The 18,301-nt window shown below is 40.7% G+C and overlaps 1 protein-coding gene across 1 annotated transcript in view; it reads left to right on the top strand.

Moving 5' to 3' along the window:
- Positions 1-18,301, top strand: part of cdh23 (cadherin-related 23) — an 85,858-nt gene that overhangs the window by 38,466 nt on the left and 29,091 nt on the right. The window contains 13 exon segments of the mRNA XM_025062894.1: positions 2,448-2,553; positions 3,144-3,271; positions 6,076-6,148; positions 7,054-7,170; positions 7,289-7,401; positions 8,547-8,654; positions 10,957-11,146; positions 11,421-11,566; positions 11,845-12,064; positions 12,489-12,641; positions 12,854-12,967; positions 13,659-13,807; positions 18,031-18,091. Of these exon segments, the coding sequence (XP_024918662.1) occupies positions 2,448-2,553; positions 3,144-3,271; positions 6,076-6,148; positions 7,054-7,170; positions 7,289-7,401; positions 8,547-8,654; positions 10,957-11,146; positions 11,421-11,566; positions 11,845-12,064; positions 12,489-12,641; positions 12,854-12,967; positions 13,659-13,807; positions 18,031-18,091 (1,678 nt within the window).

Raw genomic sequence — 18,301 nt, 5'->3', positions numbered from 1 at the left:
TTTAGTTCAGAGTTAAAACTGGTATTCAATCCGGGTTGCATTCCCCCCCCCCCCCAGCTTTTATTTCCCTGAGTGTACTTTCTGATATGACAAGGTAAACAGGAAGTACTCTGTGTACAGGAAATGACTCTAATAACTATCCAGCTGAAAGTTGAAGAAGAAGATTTTACATGTTCTGCTGGTTTTTAGAAGCAACTTCACATGAATGGAAGTTACACTGGGAAATGAAGCACCATTTATATGTTGATACTTCCCTGTTCTATTTACAGTCACTTGTTTTAAGTCTTCTTTAATACAGTGTAATGCCAAAAGCACAACTGACAGTCGGATCGTTATATGAAGTCACATGACATTGGTGTCTTTGATAAATAGATAGATGAGGGAGTCAATATGGAGTGTTTACTCTTGGTTCACCAGGGCTGTCACAATTAGCACGTTAAGGCTGCTAATTAATTCTTGAAGATGAAGCAGATTAAAAACTTTAACCCAAGGGCAGATTGATAGACACTGCATATCCCATAATCCCACTGTCCACCCACTCATACTTTCTGCTCTAATACACAGTCAATACACATGTTGTTATTTGCACACTGCAAACAACACACCTGCAGCTTCAAACCTCCCTCAACACACAGTATGTGTTTGTAGAGGCTTCAGCTCAGAGGCCTGGCTTGTGTCAGACCAGCCTCACTGAGTGCTGGGCACTAAGGTGGTCTTCAGCTGCTAACAGCGTCAACACCACGGTCAGGATGGGGCAGGAAAGTATTTACTTAAATGGACAAACTCTAAAAAGCAAATTTATAATATTAAATATATATTTCTTTTGATTTTTTTTTATTTTATATTTCCTTCATTAGGATTAGTCACCAATAAAAACAGGTGTAGGTAGAATTAAAATTAGCACGTTTGAATTTGAAGTCGGTCACTGACACAGCAGTCACTCCCATAACTAGTGTGTGTGTGTATGGGTTTCCCTTCATCACGAAATATCAATTTCCAAATGTGAAGATTAAGGTTTAAATGGAGATTAGAAAAGGACTAAAGGTGTGAGGGGAAGTGGTTGTTTGTCTCATTCTGTTTGTTGATTCCCCCGTTGACTGGTAATCTGTCCAGGGTGAATAGCGACTTTGGCCTGATGTCAGCTTGGACCGGCTCCAGGTCCCCCCGCGACACTAAAATGAATGAATGACATCATGTTGTATTGGAGAAGACATTAAACGAGAGACTGAGGCCACAAACTCTTCTGGAAATATTTATTGTCATTATAAATTAAGTGAAAAGTAGATTTCTGTTTACACAGGGGTTGGTCCTACAACAGCACAGCTTCCAGAAAATTCTTAAAGATTGAGCAACATGGTGGCTACATGTCTTATGTACAGTCTGTGATTCTGTCTGTAGTGTTTTCATGTTGTATGTGTATGTGCACCGTGTCCATGAAAAAAAACAAATGGTTTTCCTGGTGTGTTGGCCGTCGCTCACTGCCACACAACAGCCATAGGTACAAAGGCACAGTGGTAACTAATAGCTCAGTTTCCCCCTTTATTTTGCCCTGGAGAGAAAAAACCATTATGTCCCCCGTGACAGTGCCTACAGTAGTAGATTACCCTGGCCCAGTGCACTGAGGTGGCTAGAGTTTATATTGTTGGAGTCGAGCTGATGACCGGGCTCCATGCTTGGCTCACTGTGTTTGATTAGTCTGCACAAACCCTTAAATGCCGCTGATATTAATATGTAGCAAGAGAACTAATAGGAAAAACACTTGTCTAATACTCTGTGTCAGCAAATGGCCTGGAAACACACACACACACACACACACACACACACACACTGCTGCTATGCACAGGCAGAGCAGAGAGAGCGAAAGGAACATTTTCTACTTTTATTTGTCTTTAATTTTCCATAAATACCTGGAAGTTGGTGATTCTTACTACAGTCCTATTTCTGAGAGGCTTTTCACTGCTCCAGTTTGATTTTACCCCCAACCATCTCAACTATAAAAGACAGTCTAATGTTTCACTCTGTTGATATTTTAATATCATATAAGACAATTTGAGGAAGAAAGTATTTGCTTTCTCAACGTTTTGGCAAAGGTTCATGTGTACAGGTTAGTGTCAACAACCAGTTCATCCTTTGTTCATTTTAGTGAGGCCAGGTTGACTGGTTTATTTTACAGTTGTTGACAATGTGAAATGAGGTTGTGGCTGTTGTTAATGGATCACCTCAGAGAAGAACTGTGTGATCTGGACGTGTCTTGGATCAATTGGTGCTTCTTAAGTATTGACACCTGCTTAATTGATAACCAATATAAATACTGGGCTCTCTGCACTGCATTGTTTTCTTTACTCTATCTGTTGCCTCTCTTGTCTTTCCAAATGTATAACTCATCTCTGTGGCAGATGTGAATGGCGCTCCCTAACACTCTCTCACTCCTGCTTGTCTGCCTGTAGGCTACAGATGAGGATTCTCCTCCCAACAACCTCCTGACCTACACCATCACTTCAGCCTCAGTATTCCAGGATTACTTCAATCTCATGATGGTGGAGGGCTATGCAGGTAAACACATAATAAATAGGACAAAGCTTTTGCTGTTCATTTGCACATTATATATTATCATATATTGATATATATATATTTTTGGGACAAATGCTATATTATTGCAGACATTGTACCATGTGCACGGCAATTTTTTAAATACATTTATCCAAACAAATGTTTTAGTTGCTCAAAATATTATTACACATGTACTGCATTTAAAATGGCTTCTTTAACATTGGTTATAGTGAGTGTCTAACTCAGTCATTTTGAAAGCACTGTATAAAGTTTGATTGTGACATTTAGTTGTCAATATAACGTATAAATATAATACAGTACTGTACAGTACAGTACATACAGAATCTTAGCTGTGGTCAGCCACATCTAGAACAGGTAAGAAAACTCAGTCTATTGAAGTGAAAGAGCCCTATTTTTTCCAATTGGCAAATTTCAGTTAAGCAACAGCACTTAGTGTTAAAAACCTGTAGAAAAGGGATGTTTTATTTATTTGGATGTTACTAACTGTTTGACACAAACCACACATTTTCTGAAAAGTGACAGAAACTGTTCATTACCAATTTTTTGTTCATCTTTCTTCCACGTTCTGCCAGTGATCTCAGTGAACAGACCTCTGGATTATGAGCAGGTTCCCAGAGGAATGATCTACTTGACTGTATTGGTCAAAGATGGAGGGACTCCAGCTCTCAACAGCAGTGTCTCTGTTACAGTGGAGGTCATTGTGAGTATAACTCCACAACACAGACGTGCATCTACACACACATCAGAACGTGTTTACTGACAAACTTCAAAACAAACCTTTTCTCAACCCTTACTGGTTTATTTTTCTGTTAATTTCAGACGTTTTTTGTCCTTTCTGTCAAAATTACAAACTGACGTTCTGTAGAGATTCATATTGATTAGACTGCATCAAAACTCAGGATAGACATGAGGTTAAAAATCATTTTTACTGAAATCAAAAAATGTGTCAAACCTTAGTTGGAGTGTACAGTAATTACCTTTCCTACACAAATGTCACAGAGTTCTAGATACAGTCATTGTCAAAAGCACAGCCTCATACATTATTCAGTCTCATAGTCTATCTGTTATACACCATAACTGTCAATGTTGCTTTTACAGATACTAAATTAGTCTAGTTTCACTGAAAATTCCCATCTGTTTTGCCACTGTTGTTCCCATTCCAACCCTTAGAATATAAGGGTTATCACATATCCAATTATCTGAGAGAGATGTTTTCAGGAAGGCACACAAACACTCAGACTCACTGGTTGACAACTTGTTTCCCTATTGCTAAAAATGTTTTCTGGATAATTGTCTTTCTTTGTTCTATAGCTTCAAGCTCGGGTGATTTTTTGAAAGAACTTAATGAATCTTCTGTTGCTGAGGCAGACACACCCTTTGACAACATCCTTACAGTTGTTTTATATTTAAAGGAAAAAGAATTAAACATTTACATTTTTTGTTACCTTTCCTTGAAGACTTGCAGACGTCCAAGGTGTTTGATTTGGGAGATTATATTTCACAGCTGAATTTAACCTTGTAACACATTCTGGCCTGAGAGTCAATAGTCTGGACAGAGGAGCGCCTCAGAACCACAGCAAACCAAACGTCCACCTAAAAACTAACACCATTTAATTCTCTCAACATAAACTATTTATAGACGTCTGACGCAGCTCAGTCGTGTTTTCTGCTAAAGTCGAGACCCAAAATGATCCCTCCTTCACATTAAACTGTCAGTAACTTTCATCTTTAGCCAAAACGTCTCCATCTTCCTATGGACCGTGACACACTTTCCTAATTAGTCTTTAATTAGCCGAAAAGTCTGAGCGTGTGTAACCACTATGATTTTTAAGAACAATTCCTCCAAGATACTTGTTATAAGAGTGAAGTCCTTCACCTCAACAGAGGCGGTACAGCTGCAGGCAGTATTCTGGAAATTCAGGTTTTTTACCCCGAGGACAAGACAGGTATCACTATAATTAAACAGCCTCTCATTGGTTAGGGCTCCATATGAAATACTGAGGTGAGGCGTTTATGTACCCTGAGTGCTTTTATTAACAATAAGCACTGTAGCAAGTACACATGTATGTTTTTATTATCATTTTAAATGGTGTGGGACGGTGGTCTTCAAAGGAAATTACCCTTAAAATGAATTAGACATAATGCCACTAGTTGTCTATTTAAACACATTATATATTGTAGTTTGGGAAGCGCGGGGGTAATAGTCAAATCAACAAGAAAATGTACAATTCTTTCAAATTTTAATTAGAAAAAATCCTCAAACATGTCAGCCCTGGCCATTTAGATTTCTAAATGATCAGACGTAATCAGTCCACAGTAAAATCAAGACTACGTCTTCTAAAAAACAGTATCAAGATGTAAATGTACTGTATGTAAATGTATTTTGTATGTGTTACAAGTTTACCAATATCCTGAGTAAATTCAGTGAAAACATCATGTTTATCAGCACATGACAGTCTATACAGTCATCTGTGAGTTCTGTGTTTTGCAGTAACTTCACAAATCTTTACATTATACTGGTGAAGTTTTAGTCATACACGAAATACCACAGTAGTATGGATCAAACGTGAAGGGATACATGCAGTGACAATCCATGTATCTATACACACCCTACATGAGAGAGAATCACTGTGTAAAACAATGGAAGATGAATGCCTGGATCCAAAGCCAACAGGGAACAATGTGCAGAGATGTTCTTCTCCCCTCTGTCTATGTGCCCTGCTCTCTCTGTACTCAGCAGTGTCATGACTGCCACCACAGGGGTTTATCAGTTTCTTGCAGCATCACACACACAGTACTCTGCACCAGTGTAACACAAAGCCCAGGGTCCCACAAAGATAATCGTACCAGTGACTGTTGTTTAACTGTTAACATTTCTCAGCTGCTCTCACAGCGAGGAGTCTCTTCACAAATTGCCACACAACTGGTTGTTCTGTTCTAAAATGTGAATGTAATTTACTGAGTAGGAGGCTACGAAACACTGTAATGTTCTAGTGCAGTGGTTCCCAACCCGAGGGCCGAGGACCGGCACCAGTCCATGGTTCAGTTGGTACCGGGACGCACAGAAAGAATGCATGGTCTACATTATTTCTGTTTTATTCATTATCTGATTCTGTAGATTTTTTATTTTGAAAAATCACCGGATTTTCTCCGCCGCATCTGTCTACGACTCAGTCAAGATGCTTGCCTCGGTCACAAGTCTTACCTACATCCACTACCTTCTTAAAGCATCTGCTCCGGCCGGTAACACATAATACATTACCTACTTATTACATAAGTTAATATCCCCAGTATCCCCCAGTGAGGAAACAGAAGAAGTGCCTACGTCTTCAAAGAAAAAGAAAGCTGCATTTACCAGACATTTCCAGGAGTGCTGCTTAAAATATGGCTTTATTGCGACAGTTGTTCCCACGCACCAACACCGCTCTGTGTAATATGCTCTCAGAACAGGCAGGATTATGTTTTGTCTTCTGTATGAATTACAATTATTATTTTGATTCTTAGGATGAAAATGACAACCCACCAGAGTTCAGTAAGCCATCCTACATCGTCAAAATCCCTGAGAACATTAACGCTGGTAAGTCACAGGACCTAAAGATTTCAGACCACAGAAATATTGTATGAAACACAGACTTTTCTTTTTAATTTAAGCTAAATAATTCCCTTAATTTTAGCATTTTTGTATGTGTGTGTATATATGTATAATTATGTTTGTATATCTTTACAATATATACAGTATATACTGTTTTATTTGCTTCCTCCAGCTTCCACTGTCCTTTTTGTTATTATTTTTGCATAAACACTCAGCTGGGATGCAAAATATTGACTATTCAAGGCAAAATCATGAGCGGCTATAATCATTTTTATGCATGCATTCAGAAGACTCTTTTATCCCACACAATAGATTTGTTTGAAGGCACTAGAGGGAATTGGGATATTTGACTGTCCTTTTTTTTTTTTACTTCTTTTTCTTCCTTCTCTCGCTGTCCCCCTCACTCTGAGCGACAGCAGACTGATGTTGATCATTTCTGTGAGTTTTGGATGATTGCATTGTTTGAAGGAGCAAATATCTGAGGCACTGGGCCCAGGGCTGAGGTCTAGAGCACCATGGCAAAAACACTTCTTTTTTTTTTTTTTTTCAGCTAAGCTCAAATGAGCTTGGGCCTGAGTCTGGGGTTCCGAGACAGAGCACAGAGTTAGCCCTGTGGCTAAGGCTAGCTTCATGCCAATGAATTGATCTGGCCGATGCCAAGTATGGGCTGTGCCAAACACACTGATAATCCACTACTCCATAAACCCACCCACTTGGACAGTGGATGGGGGAGTGGTGAAGACATTCACTGTGTGAAGCCATTTTAGTCTGTCTTTCTAGTCCTCTCTTTTCTGTCTTGACTCTGGTCTAACCCTGACATATTTTGCCAGTGTTCATCTCTTAATTCAGTTTTCCATTTTTTATCTACCCCACTCCTTTAAAACCAACAGGGGCAACTGTGATCCTTGTAAATGCCACTGATTTGGACGCCTCTCGGGAGTTCGGCCAGGCCTCACTCATCTACTCCCTGGAGGGCTCGTCTCAGTTCCGTCTGAACTCGCGGTCAGGTGTGTGAATATGTCCAGCTCAGACATCATAAACTGAGTACATTAATATGTCCATGACTTTGATAATGAAGTCATATTTGTTGGTTTGTTTGTTTCTCTGACTCCATGTGTGTCTCAGGAGAGATAACCACCACCGCCCTGCTGGACAGAGAACATAAGTCAGAATACATCCTGATAGTGAGGGCTGTGGACGGAGGCGTCGGCCCTCAGCAAAAAACTGGCATTGCTACGGTAACAATTTAACGGTTACTGTCCATATAATGGCCTCCCCCACTGTCTGCTATCAATCCTTTGGATGCCTAATTACAGTCTGGATCCAAACACCCCTGATAAATGGTACAAATCACTGATCGTTACACAACAAATCGACTTAAAAAGGACGAATTAATGTCAAAAGTCAAAGCTTGGAGTACAGATAAAATTGAAAAAGAGCTTATTTTTTAACATTTTTTGCATATTTTATTTTCAACTTTGAATGATATGATACGTTTTATCTTGCTATTTAAATATATCTATTTGGGGGCATGACATGTTGACATGATCTTTTATATAGTTGACACAAGGACTTTTTAAAGGAAGCAGCATCTACTCAATTAATAACATTAGAACAATTTTTATCTGTTCATTCCGTAAGACCTAAGTCTTTTCATGACCTTGACAGTAGATGGAGCCAATCCCAGCAGCCGTTGGTGGTCCTGGGGTTCGGACTGGACTGTTCTTTAGTGAATCACAGGCTTAGATTTGAAGACAAACAATCATTTACACCTATATTCATACCTGGGACTGAATTAATCAGTGAAATAATTTCAAATGTATATTACAAAACAAAAAAAAAATACAATAAACATCTGCCTACACACAGATCGAATCAACTGTCATCACATCATCATAATCCATATGTACAGGAAAAGGAGTAGAATAAAGTATCGACAACCAGCTGTACTGTGGAGGAAACAAAAATACCTGGAGAAAACTAGTAAATGAGGAAATATACAGACTTCAGAGAGAGACCAACGAACAACCATGCTGTCACTTTTGTCTTTAACAAATGCATTTAAAGAAGAAAAACACACAGCAGATATTGTTTTGTTGAAGACTCCTAGTGACACTGCAGCTGTCAGTCACACAATATACAAATATGATGATTAACAAAACTCTAATCATGCCCAGTTGGAGATTTGAAATTACCATTTGAAAGCACAGCATAGCCAGGGAGCGTCTACGGTTGTTAAATGAAACAAGTGTTTTAATAGACTGATGTGTGTATATGAAATGAACTGCTAAGAGCTGCAGAACTCCTCAGGTCCTTTTCATTCAATTACAGAAAATGGCAAATTCTGCTTCCTGATTTATTTAAAATTGCTCTCTTCCTTTAGGTCAACATAACTATCCTGGACATCAATGACAACGCCCCCATGTGGAAGGATGAGCCATACCATGCTAACGTGGTGGAGAAGAGCCCAATAAACACTGACGTTCTATCAGTGAGTGCACCTCATCTTGGAGAGATTTTTCTTATTGATTAATTGGCAGTTGATTAAAAGAACATTAACAACATTTCTAGAATAATAGTTTGTGAATTTAAAGGTTGATGGGATGAGGGGAGACAGGGATTTTTCTTTAGTCCCTCCTTTAGTTCAAAAACTTTGAAAACTGGAGTTGGCCTTTTAGGTGCCAGGCAGAGTCTGAACACTAGAAGCAGTAAAGGAACACATGATACTGTACCTCTAGGTTTATTGTGGGGGTTTTGTGTTTCATTAATAATGAAGGAAGCATCATAACTGTGTAGGTAGCCACAAACATCTAACATTATGACAAAACTCTTTCTCACTGTCCTGCCAGTGTCTTTGGCAATGTGCTGTTGTTAATTAAGGCCTGATTGTCCATTAATTAAAGAAGCGTCAGTGAGTGTAATTAAGGCAGTCCGATTGCTAATTAAAATGTAGCCCGCAGTCATACACAAAGCTAATTATTCAGCTGCTAGGCAGAAAAGAAGTGAAACTCTAGAACAGCAAGAGAGAAAGAGAGTTGACTGAAGGAGTGGTGAGAAAAAAAGAAGTGAAATATGTAAGTGTACTGCTGCAAAATGTTGCTACTTTTTTTCCATTTTATCCTGTTTTCCTGTACTTCTGTGCCTCTGAGTCGAGTCCATTCCTGGTGCATCCAAAATGCAGTGTAGTTTTGTGGCTGTCTCTGCTCACAGACAGATGTCGTTGCCCTTGATGACCATTTTTCTGTAAATGGGACCACCCAGGCTTACAGTCTAGTAATTGGCTCCATTGTAGACCTTGTACCAGCCTTTGTTACCATGGTGAGGAAAGGCCACCTGCTGAGTTCTCCTGGTGATGTCCAGTGAGCTAGTGAATGTGATGGTAGCTGAGTCTAGAAGAGTGACCGGACTCTTCAAACCTTAGATCATCTCAAGTCTGCCATGGACCTCGTGAAGACACGCAGAGTCTCAATTTTAAGAAATCATCATCATTCAATCTGCATTCAGTGTGGACTCCCAGTTTAGCAGAGATAGATCCCTTAATTGCCCTCAGCTGATCAGTTCATCTCTCCCCTCTTACAGTATATCACCCACTTTTCGGTGCAGTTACTAATCAATGGCCCTGTGAGATGCCTGTCCCCTTAATAATTAAGTACCTTCAAAACCTTTGTTCCTCTAATGACCAATTAACCACTTTTCAGCATTTTCAGTCAGAGCACTGAATTATTGATCAGCTCTTTAGAAATCAGCCAGTGTTTTACTTCAGCTTGCAGCTTTACACATCCATCACTCTGTGCCGCTCGGTGTTGAATACCAGACGTTTCCATTTCTCTTATAGTAGACTGCTGTGTTGGAGCACGAAGAGCAGTTAGGGAGGGTGTGTGTTGTGCTCAGTGTCACACTTATTATAACTGTTGATCTACTTCACTGGAAAGTGTGCCTGTGTCATTGATGAAGCCCACAGCTGTGAAGCTGCAGATTTGTCTTTGTTGACCTCAGTGAGGTCAACAAAGACACAAACAAATCTTTCAAGACACTCAAGATCTGGTGACTGTAGGTCATATAAATATTGTGCAGGACATGGTGATCTGTTCTGTTGCTGGTACCTCTGGCTATTGGCACCTGTGCAGCCAAATTGGTACAAAGGGTTCCCAAGAGTGGTGAGAAAATATTCTTCACACCATTGCACCTCCACCAGTACCAGCCTGAATTATTGATAGAAGGCAGAGTGGATTCATGCTTTAATGTTTGTACCAAAATCTGACCCCACCATCTGAATGGTGCCACAGCCCAGTAAATTATTAGACTGGAAAATCCATTAGACAGGAAACATGCTAGGCTCCAGAACTTTATATTCTTTTTCAAACATTCTCTCTAACACCCAGAAAAGTGTTTTTCAACCTTTTTCGAGGCATGGAACAATCCCAGGGCGCCGCATCAAACAAAAGTGCAAAATGACACCCTTCAGCCTAACACAGAATGACAATATAGTCGTTTTATTTATGCTCACTTCTTGAAGTTTTCGTAAAGTTTTCTTTTCACTAAAGCTTCCTGTTTCTCATTTTGCTAACAAAAATGGCCACCTTCTCGGTGGTGGTGGTGTTTGTTTGGGACACCAGCACTGGACGGCTTCTCAAACAACACATAATGTAGTGATTGACGTTGTACCGCTGAGAAAAAAAAGAAATAAACATGGAATAGCTGACTAGCTAAATTGCCTTAAGCTCAGAATTTTGCTAGCTTCTTGCAACCATTCAGACAAAGACTCATCTAATAATTTATCTCTTTTTTTTAAGGTGACAGCTCTGGACCCTGATGAAGGAGTGAACGGGACAGTGGTCTACAGCATCAGTCCACAAAACCCATTTTACACCATCAACAGCAACACGGGAAAGATTCGCACCAGTGGAGTAACACTGGACAGAGAGAGCACCAACGCCAGGGACGCAGCACTCATGAGAACCATTGTCATTTCTGCCGTTGACCGTGAGTAGATGGATACCATGATTATGTTTGTGTGTGTGTTTCTGTGTGTCTAACTAAGCAGTATGTAATTTTTCTCCCGCTCGTCAAACTCTTAAAGAATCAGTAAACACGCTCAGATTGAATGATATCACTCCCAGTTCTCAGTGATTAAGTCTTTGCTTCATTCCTTATGTTTTATGTTGATCATGAAACCTTTTACTGGGGCTAATAAACCCTTCATATCGTGCTCTGTGCGCGTGTTTATGTGAGTATGTCTCTCTGACGCCCTCTATAGTTGGTACACCTCCACTGCGGGCATCTGCAAGTACCACAGTGTTTGTCAACCTGCTGGATCTCAACGACAACGACCCAACCTTCCTCAACCTGCCATTCGTGGCTGAAGTGCCAGAGGGTCTAAGCATTGGATCTTCAGTTTTTAGGGTAAAAGAATATATAAAAAAGCCTTAATAATAATGGAGCTAAAAATATAAAATGGTCATTCATATTTTAAAATCCTTTTTTGCGATCCTAAAAAGTACTAATCTCAAAGAATTCATGGTATCATAAAGATACTTTTACATAAATACTCACTACCTCACCGATGACATAAGCTATAAGTTCAGTGTGAAATCGCAACTATAAAAATGTAATATTTTAAGTGCAGCATACATGAGTCGATTCCCTGGTGATCATGTTCTGATGTTTTCTGTCTCCTCCAGGTTCAGGTTGAAGACCCAGATGAGGATAAGAATGGATTAATCACAATGGCGTTACAAATGGGCATGCCTCGTCTGGACTTCTACCTCAACACCTCCACTGGAGTCCTCACTTCCACTGCAGTCCTGGATCGTGAGCAGATTGGACAATACTATCTGAGGATTATAGCCTATGATGCTGGAAAGTTCCCCCGCACGTCCACATCGACCCTCACGATCACAGGTGAGAGTCTGTCCCTGTAATGATGAGTAACCTCCTTTGATTTCTCTGAAATTGTCCTGCGTATGGAGACAGCAGTGAGGTTCTGAGTGAGATGAGCGGTTACTTTAGTGTTGCAGATATTAAACCACGTACTGACATCTCAGATATTTGTAGGAATGACACTACCACCTGCTGGTGAGAAGTCCTTAATGGTTTGACAGCTGCCGACATGATGTCCAGTGGACTTTTCTGACAGTTCTCACACTGCAGACATTTGTGTTGCATCTTCGTGTCTTCAAATAAACATTACAGTATACTCCTGTCATTAATACGTCTCTGTCTTCTTACTGCGCTGCCCTAAGGCCATATTTGTCCTCACGTACATCTATGTGTGTGTCCTCACGTCTCTTTTCTGTCTGTCTCTCGGTGTCTGTCCCTGTGTCAGTTCTGGATGTAAATGATGAGACACCTACCTTCAACCCCCGCCTGTACAATGTTTCCCTGAAGGAGAGTGTTCCCAGAGACACCGTTGTGACACGGCTCAGCTGCACTGACAACGACGCCGGCCTCAACGCCGAACTTAGCTACTTCCTCACAGGTCAGAGGTCACAGTGGGAGTAGTCACATGTGTGGCGGCTGGAATGTTTATGATTAGGGGTGGACTATGTCATTGTCTGTTTCTGTGTCCGTTTGTGTGATGGTCTCTTCCTAAATTAAAGTTTTTAATTAGTATCGAACCTGGAATGTAGTCGTAGAAGTCGAATTGTGCTGTAAGTTGATGTGTAAATCTGTTTTGGTTTTACGTTTTAGGTGGGAATCAGGACGGTAAATTCAGCGTGGGCTTCAGAGACGGAATTGTCCGGACTGTGGTCGGCCTGGACAGAGAGACCCAGGCAGCTTACGCTCTGATTGTTGAAGCTATAGGTATTTTAGAAATGTTTTTGTCCTTGTTTAGCCTACCAGAATCTTCCATGTTGTCACTTTTCATGCTGTCATAGATATGAAATGTAGATAGACACAACAGAAGTGATGCATGCACATCTGCAGCTTTCTTTATCTTTTGCGTAACTGCCTTGGTTCCTCATTATGAAGAAATAAGAAAAAGTCAGGTTTCCTGTTTTGGAAACCATCGACTCTGAGCGCCTTTTGTATTTAAGTGCATCAGATATACAAGAACTTGACAAGACGAAACCATCTGGAAGTAGGAAGGTCAAGTCAACAGTTCATGTAAATGTTGTACTAATAGAAGAGATGGAAAAACAAGAGAAGATCAATTCTGTTGATTTCTGATGCACGTTAACCTTTTTATTAAATCAGACGAAAGACCATAGAAAGGACGACGACTGTTTTCCTGGTTGAACTTAATTGTTAAACATAATCCAATAAAGAATTAATACATGTAACAAACCACAAAACTTAGTTTAGAGGCAGCTTTGCAACGGGGTTTTTTCAGATGAGTTTTGTTTATACTTTTTATTTACTTTTTACATTACCAGTCATGCTATTTCTTCTATTCTTTACAAACCAGGTTTGTTAAGCTTTGTCCATTATGTAGTTTAGTTTTAATCACCGGTGTTTTCCTTACAAATTTCATCGTTTCTGTTTGTGCACACAGACAATGGTCCGGCAGGAAGTCGACGAACAGGTACCGCCAGCGTGTTTGTCGAGGTTCAAGACGTGAATGACAACAGACCCATCTTTCTTCAAAACAGCTATGAGACCAGCGTATTGGAAAGTGTGTCTCAGGGAACCAGCATCCTTCAGGTAGCCAACAGACAATTTTTAATATTGCTAGAACACACTTCAGGTTCATGAGCCACATTTCCAAAAAAAAAAAAAAAACCTTTATTTTTAACTGAATAGTTACAGAACACAGAGTTAGAGACTGATCTCTCACACATCAAGTACTGAACCTTATCTAATATCACACTTAGTTTGTCCTTACTCCTGTGAATTGCAGGGTGGATGAAAGTTAAACTGTGGGATAGTCAGTGACAGACGTGGAGAAAAGCAGTGCTTGAAAGCAGCCTTAGAATGTGTTTGAAAATGAAGCAGGTTTGTCTGAAACACTACTGTCTGAAACAGATCTGCTTTATTGCTGATGCAAAGTAAATATGTGGTGTTTAGAGGTGTCACTTATCAATGTTTTTACAGTATCAAAGAAAGAAGTGACCAGGCTTTTCTATGACTAATTCAACCTGATACTTCCTCCACCTCCTCAGCCAACTTGATCGACACTAACGAACTGTATGTTACAACAAATGCAAAATAATCTTTCCTCTAATGTAAATATCCCCTTCATTCAGGCCAGATATTACCCGTGATCTCTGTAAAAGTACAAAAATAAACCAATAGTCACATTTTCGGGATCAGTCAGTCAACCATCAGCCTGTCCTCATGCGTCAGATTTCTGTCACGTAGTCAAGTAGACAGGGCATTGTGAGGTGTTCAGTCGGCGCTGTCTGTCCAATCGGTGTCTGTGTTGCACGTTTGCTGTCCCGCTCATGTGACCTTCGGGGCTGTGGCCGTCTGAAAGACAGGTTATACGAGCGGCGATACGATCCCAGCCTCCTCCACACCTTTAGCTGGGGTTCGCTGGTCCGCCTCCGTCTCCGAGTCAGGCTCTCCCCTGGACCACAGCCTGAATCCTCAGAGTCCTCATCCTTTTCAGACGGCCGACACACCGCCAGAAAGGCTGCGAGCGCAGCCAGGAGGAGCGATAAGCCCAGGACCACCATAATAGTGAATTCTGGGTCGTGAATATCTGAAGAGTAGGATGGAGGCTGTGGATTAGTGGAGGAGACGTTGGTGGTCGTCAGATTGGATGGAATAATGTATTCGGTGCTGGAGGAGAAGTTGGCCCCTGGCTCTGTGGTGTTCATGTTTCCAAGCCTAAGAAAATGTTTGAAAAAGAGGAGGAGCACATCAGGACAAGTCAAATATGATTCAGTCTTATAATATGATATTTGTCTCAGTAGACTAAGACAGGGATTCAATCACCGGGCAGGGGACCAATACTGGGTCGTTGATCAATTAGAAAAGGTTTTTTGTTTTTTCTCACTGTACGTTAGTCTGCATGGTATTTAATTTAATAATCCAGGATTTTTTTAAACACCAGTCAGCCCTCGGACTGACTTTTACAAATGATGTGAAAAACTATCTTTGCTGGAGCTTCTTAAAAAAGGAGGAAAGGCTGAACGATGAAATGATGAATGAATACTGTACATAGTTATACTAACATTTTATGTAATAATAATTTTATAACAATTGAAGCACTTTATTGTGTTCTGCTATCTTCGTGAGCTCCCCTCACACACACACTGAGCAGCCGCCGCTCTGTGGTGCCAAAAAGGTTTGTGGACGGCTGGTGTATGTGAACAGGATCACTATACATAGACTTAACACACACCGTACACACTGATGTGCACGGAAACGCCTGTCTGCTCATGCAGATGCGGTGAGTGTTTGACATTTGCAGCAATTATGTTGCTATTAAATCAAGGGGTACAGAACAGTTGATGCCTGACAGGTTTTTCTTCAATGTAAAGCAAATTGAGTTTATTAACGTGGCCCCTTGTAAAATGTGAGGACCCACCTCGTCGATCCCGGACTCCAATTAGCCCCTCCCTCAAACCTCATCCTCCGTGCCCTCATCTTCAGTAGAGTAACATTTGTAAATGTCATTGTCTCTAATTCAGCGGAGACAAAGCATGGCTTATCGCTTTAAAGGAAACACAGTGGGACGTGAAATTATTTTTAAGACCAAATGCCAGGAAAGCTGTGAAAAGGCCACTGGAGCAGGATGGCTCGTTAGAGAGTCAGTTCATTAGTCAGTGCCTATGAGTGCGTACACACATGCAGCCATTCAAACACAAACTTCCCTTCCCAGCCGCACACATACCGGTCATTATGCAGGCGGCTCCTACACTTGGCAGCGTCGCTGGAAGGTACTGTCCAAGTCTTATCACCTCACATTTCTGCTCCCCAGATTTGACTGCTCAGCTAATTTTCAATGAACTCAACTTTTTTTTTAACACACGCCCTTTGTCTCACCTATCCACATTTATGGTTTGGTCACTTTTATGCTCAGATGTTACGATGATTTCTTAGTAGCAGTTACTTTTACAGGTGTTTTATGTTATTTATGACTGTGACTGTATTTTCTCTACTGACTATATCATATGAATGGTGACCACAGTAATAGTTCTTCATTAGCACATTTTTATACAACATCATTCTTATCAACCAAAACAAAACGAATACTTTAGTCTCAACATGTTTCCTTATACCATGTGGGTCTGATGAAGCTGACACGTTCTTAACTTTAACTAACTAACTAACTAACTAACCCACTAACTTCACTGAGACTTCAGAACAAATACAACATATTATTATTATTGCAGGTGATAATTGTTAGATTAAAAAATCTTTGTTCTCAAGTTTTAATTTAAATTAAACATTCAGCTCTTAAACATACACATTTTTATCTATCTAACTTTTCTAAACAAAACCCTCAGATGTGTATACTCACACCAAACTTTAGAGACCGTGTAAAAGTGAAACTTGTGCCGTCCCAGTGACTGAAGTCAGATCTGTTTTCTTGTTTCTGTCCACACACTTGTTTTCACCCTAAAAGTGCTGCTTTCACGGAGACGGAGGGTAAAATGCTGGGAAGGGAGATGGGAACGAGGAGGAACAAGGGGGAAAAGTGTGGCTCCCAGCGTCTTTGAAGTTTGACCTGGAGCATTGTTTTATTTGCAGTGAGATGAAGATAACGGTGCGTTGTTCAAGTCAGAGAGAGGCTTCGAGAGTTTTCTCTTTATGTCCACACTGCAGTTTCTTAGACTTACAACATCTGGCTCTATAACTAGCCTTACTATTTATATACACCCCCTTTTACGGCCTAAGTGGTGCAGTCCACTGTGTTCTACCCTATTCATCACTTTCTGGTCTAATCCCCCAGCCCTTTTTTTCTTCTCCCGTCTTCCCCTCCCCTCTTCTTTCTCCTCTCCTCTCCACATCTCTTTATAAAGCTAATGAGACTGAAGTTGGGCCCCTTTTCAAAGAGGGAGAGAGGGAGAAAGAGCAAAGGAGGACACAAGGCAATCCAAGTGGGAGAGAAAGAGATTCCCAGTGACTATGATGTGCACCTGAGTCTGCGTAAACACTCTGTTCAATATTTTAGACGGTCTTTAGGCGCCTCCACAGGTGTGGACACATCAGCAGAGGACTAGAATGTGATGAGAAATGACTTCATCCAGTGCCAGAGGCTGTATGTTTCCCTGGATTCAGAAGTCAGTCTCATGACAAGGCCTTTCACCGGCAGCCCAGCATGTTCCACTATTTATCTGTTTATGCTGTGGAGCCGTGCTGTCTGTGCCGGGGTTGGATTCTTGGCTTCTTCTGGTTATTTCTCTGTGGCAGAGGGAGTGAGTGTCTCACTGCCAAGCCATGATGGGGTTGTTGTGGTAACAACGCACTGGACACCACTGAATGCTGGGTGAATAATGGTGTGCATAAAATTGTCAGCCTCTTTATGGAAGTCATCAAATTTGAAGGAAAAGTAAACAGTGGAGAAACATTCAACAGGTAAAACATGATGCACAGAGATTTACTGGACAGTGGATCAGATGAGAGCCTCTGAGAAACCAGTGGTAATAACTGCATTTGTCCAGTAATACTGGTACTGACAAATCTGTCTCTGTGTCTCTACACAAGACGAAAGCTTGGTTGAAATTACAGTCTGATGAGGTGACTCGAAAGTGAAATGATTCTCACAGTAAAAGTCAAACATTAGGTTAGAAAAAAACATTGACTAATGCTTAGTACAGAAATAGCTAAACATTAGCCAAGAAGCAGCTGATGAAGAGATCCATTCTCTTACACTGACGTTATCATTACCAGACTTCCCCATTTTTTTCAGTTTTCAGTTGTGTTTGTTTTTTGACTGTGTGTGTGTGTGTGTGTGTGTGTGTGTATGTTAACAGGTTCAGGCTACAGATGCAGACCAAGGAGAGAACGGCCATGTTCTGTACAGGATCCTGACTGGTAAGAGTTTAGTACAAACCTCCGCCCCAAATCAGTTCAGTTGTTAGTTTTAAGTTTGACTTATAATATAACCAGCTGGGATATAAGCCACAGTTTGACCTGGACAGCCCCAGTATACAAGACACCATGGTCTGCTGACGATGTCAGCCAACCATAAAAACCCCATGCTATGAAACCAACAGAGGGCGCTGCCCTTACCATTGCTTTAGA

The sequence above is a fragment of the Cynoglossus semilaevis genome, chromosome 15 (genome assembly GCF_000523025.1).
Source record: "Cynoglossus semilaevis isolate Cse_v1.0 chromosome 15, Cse_v1.0, whole genome shotgun sequence".
Taxonomy (NCBI): Eukaryota; Metazoa; Chordata; class Actinopteri; order Pleuronectiformes; family Cynoglossidae; genus Cynoglossus; species Cynoglossus semilaevis.
Note: the sequence above shows the minus strand (reverse complement) of the source record. Positions and strands in the feature narration are given on the sequence as shown.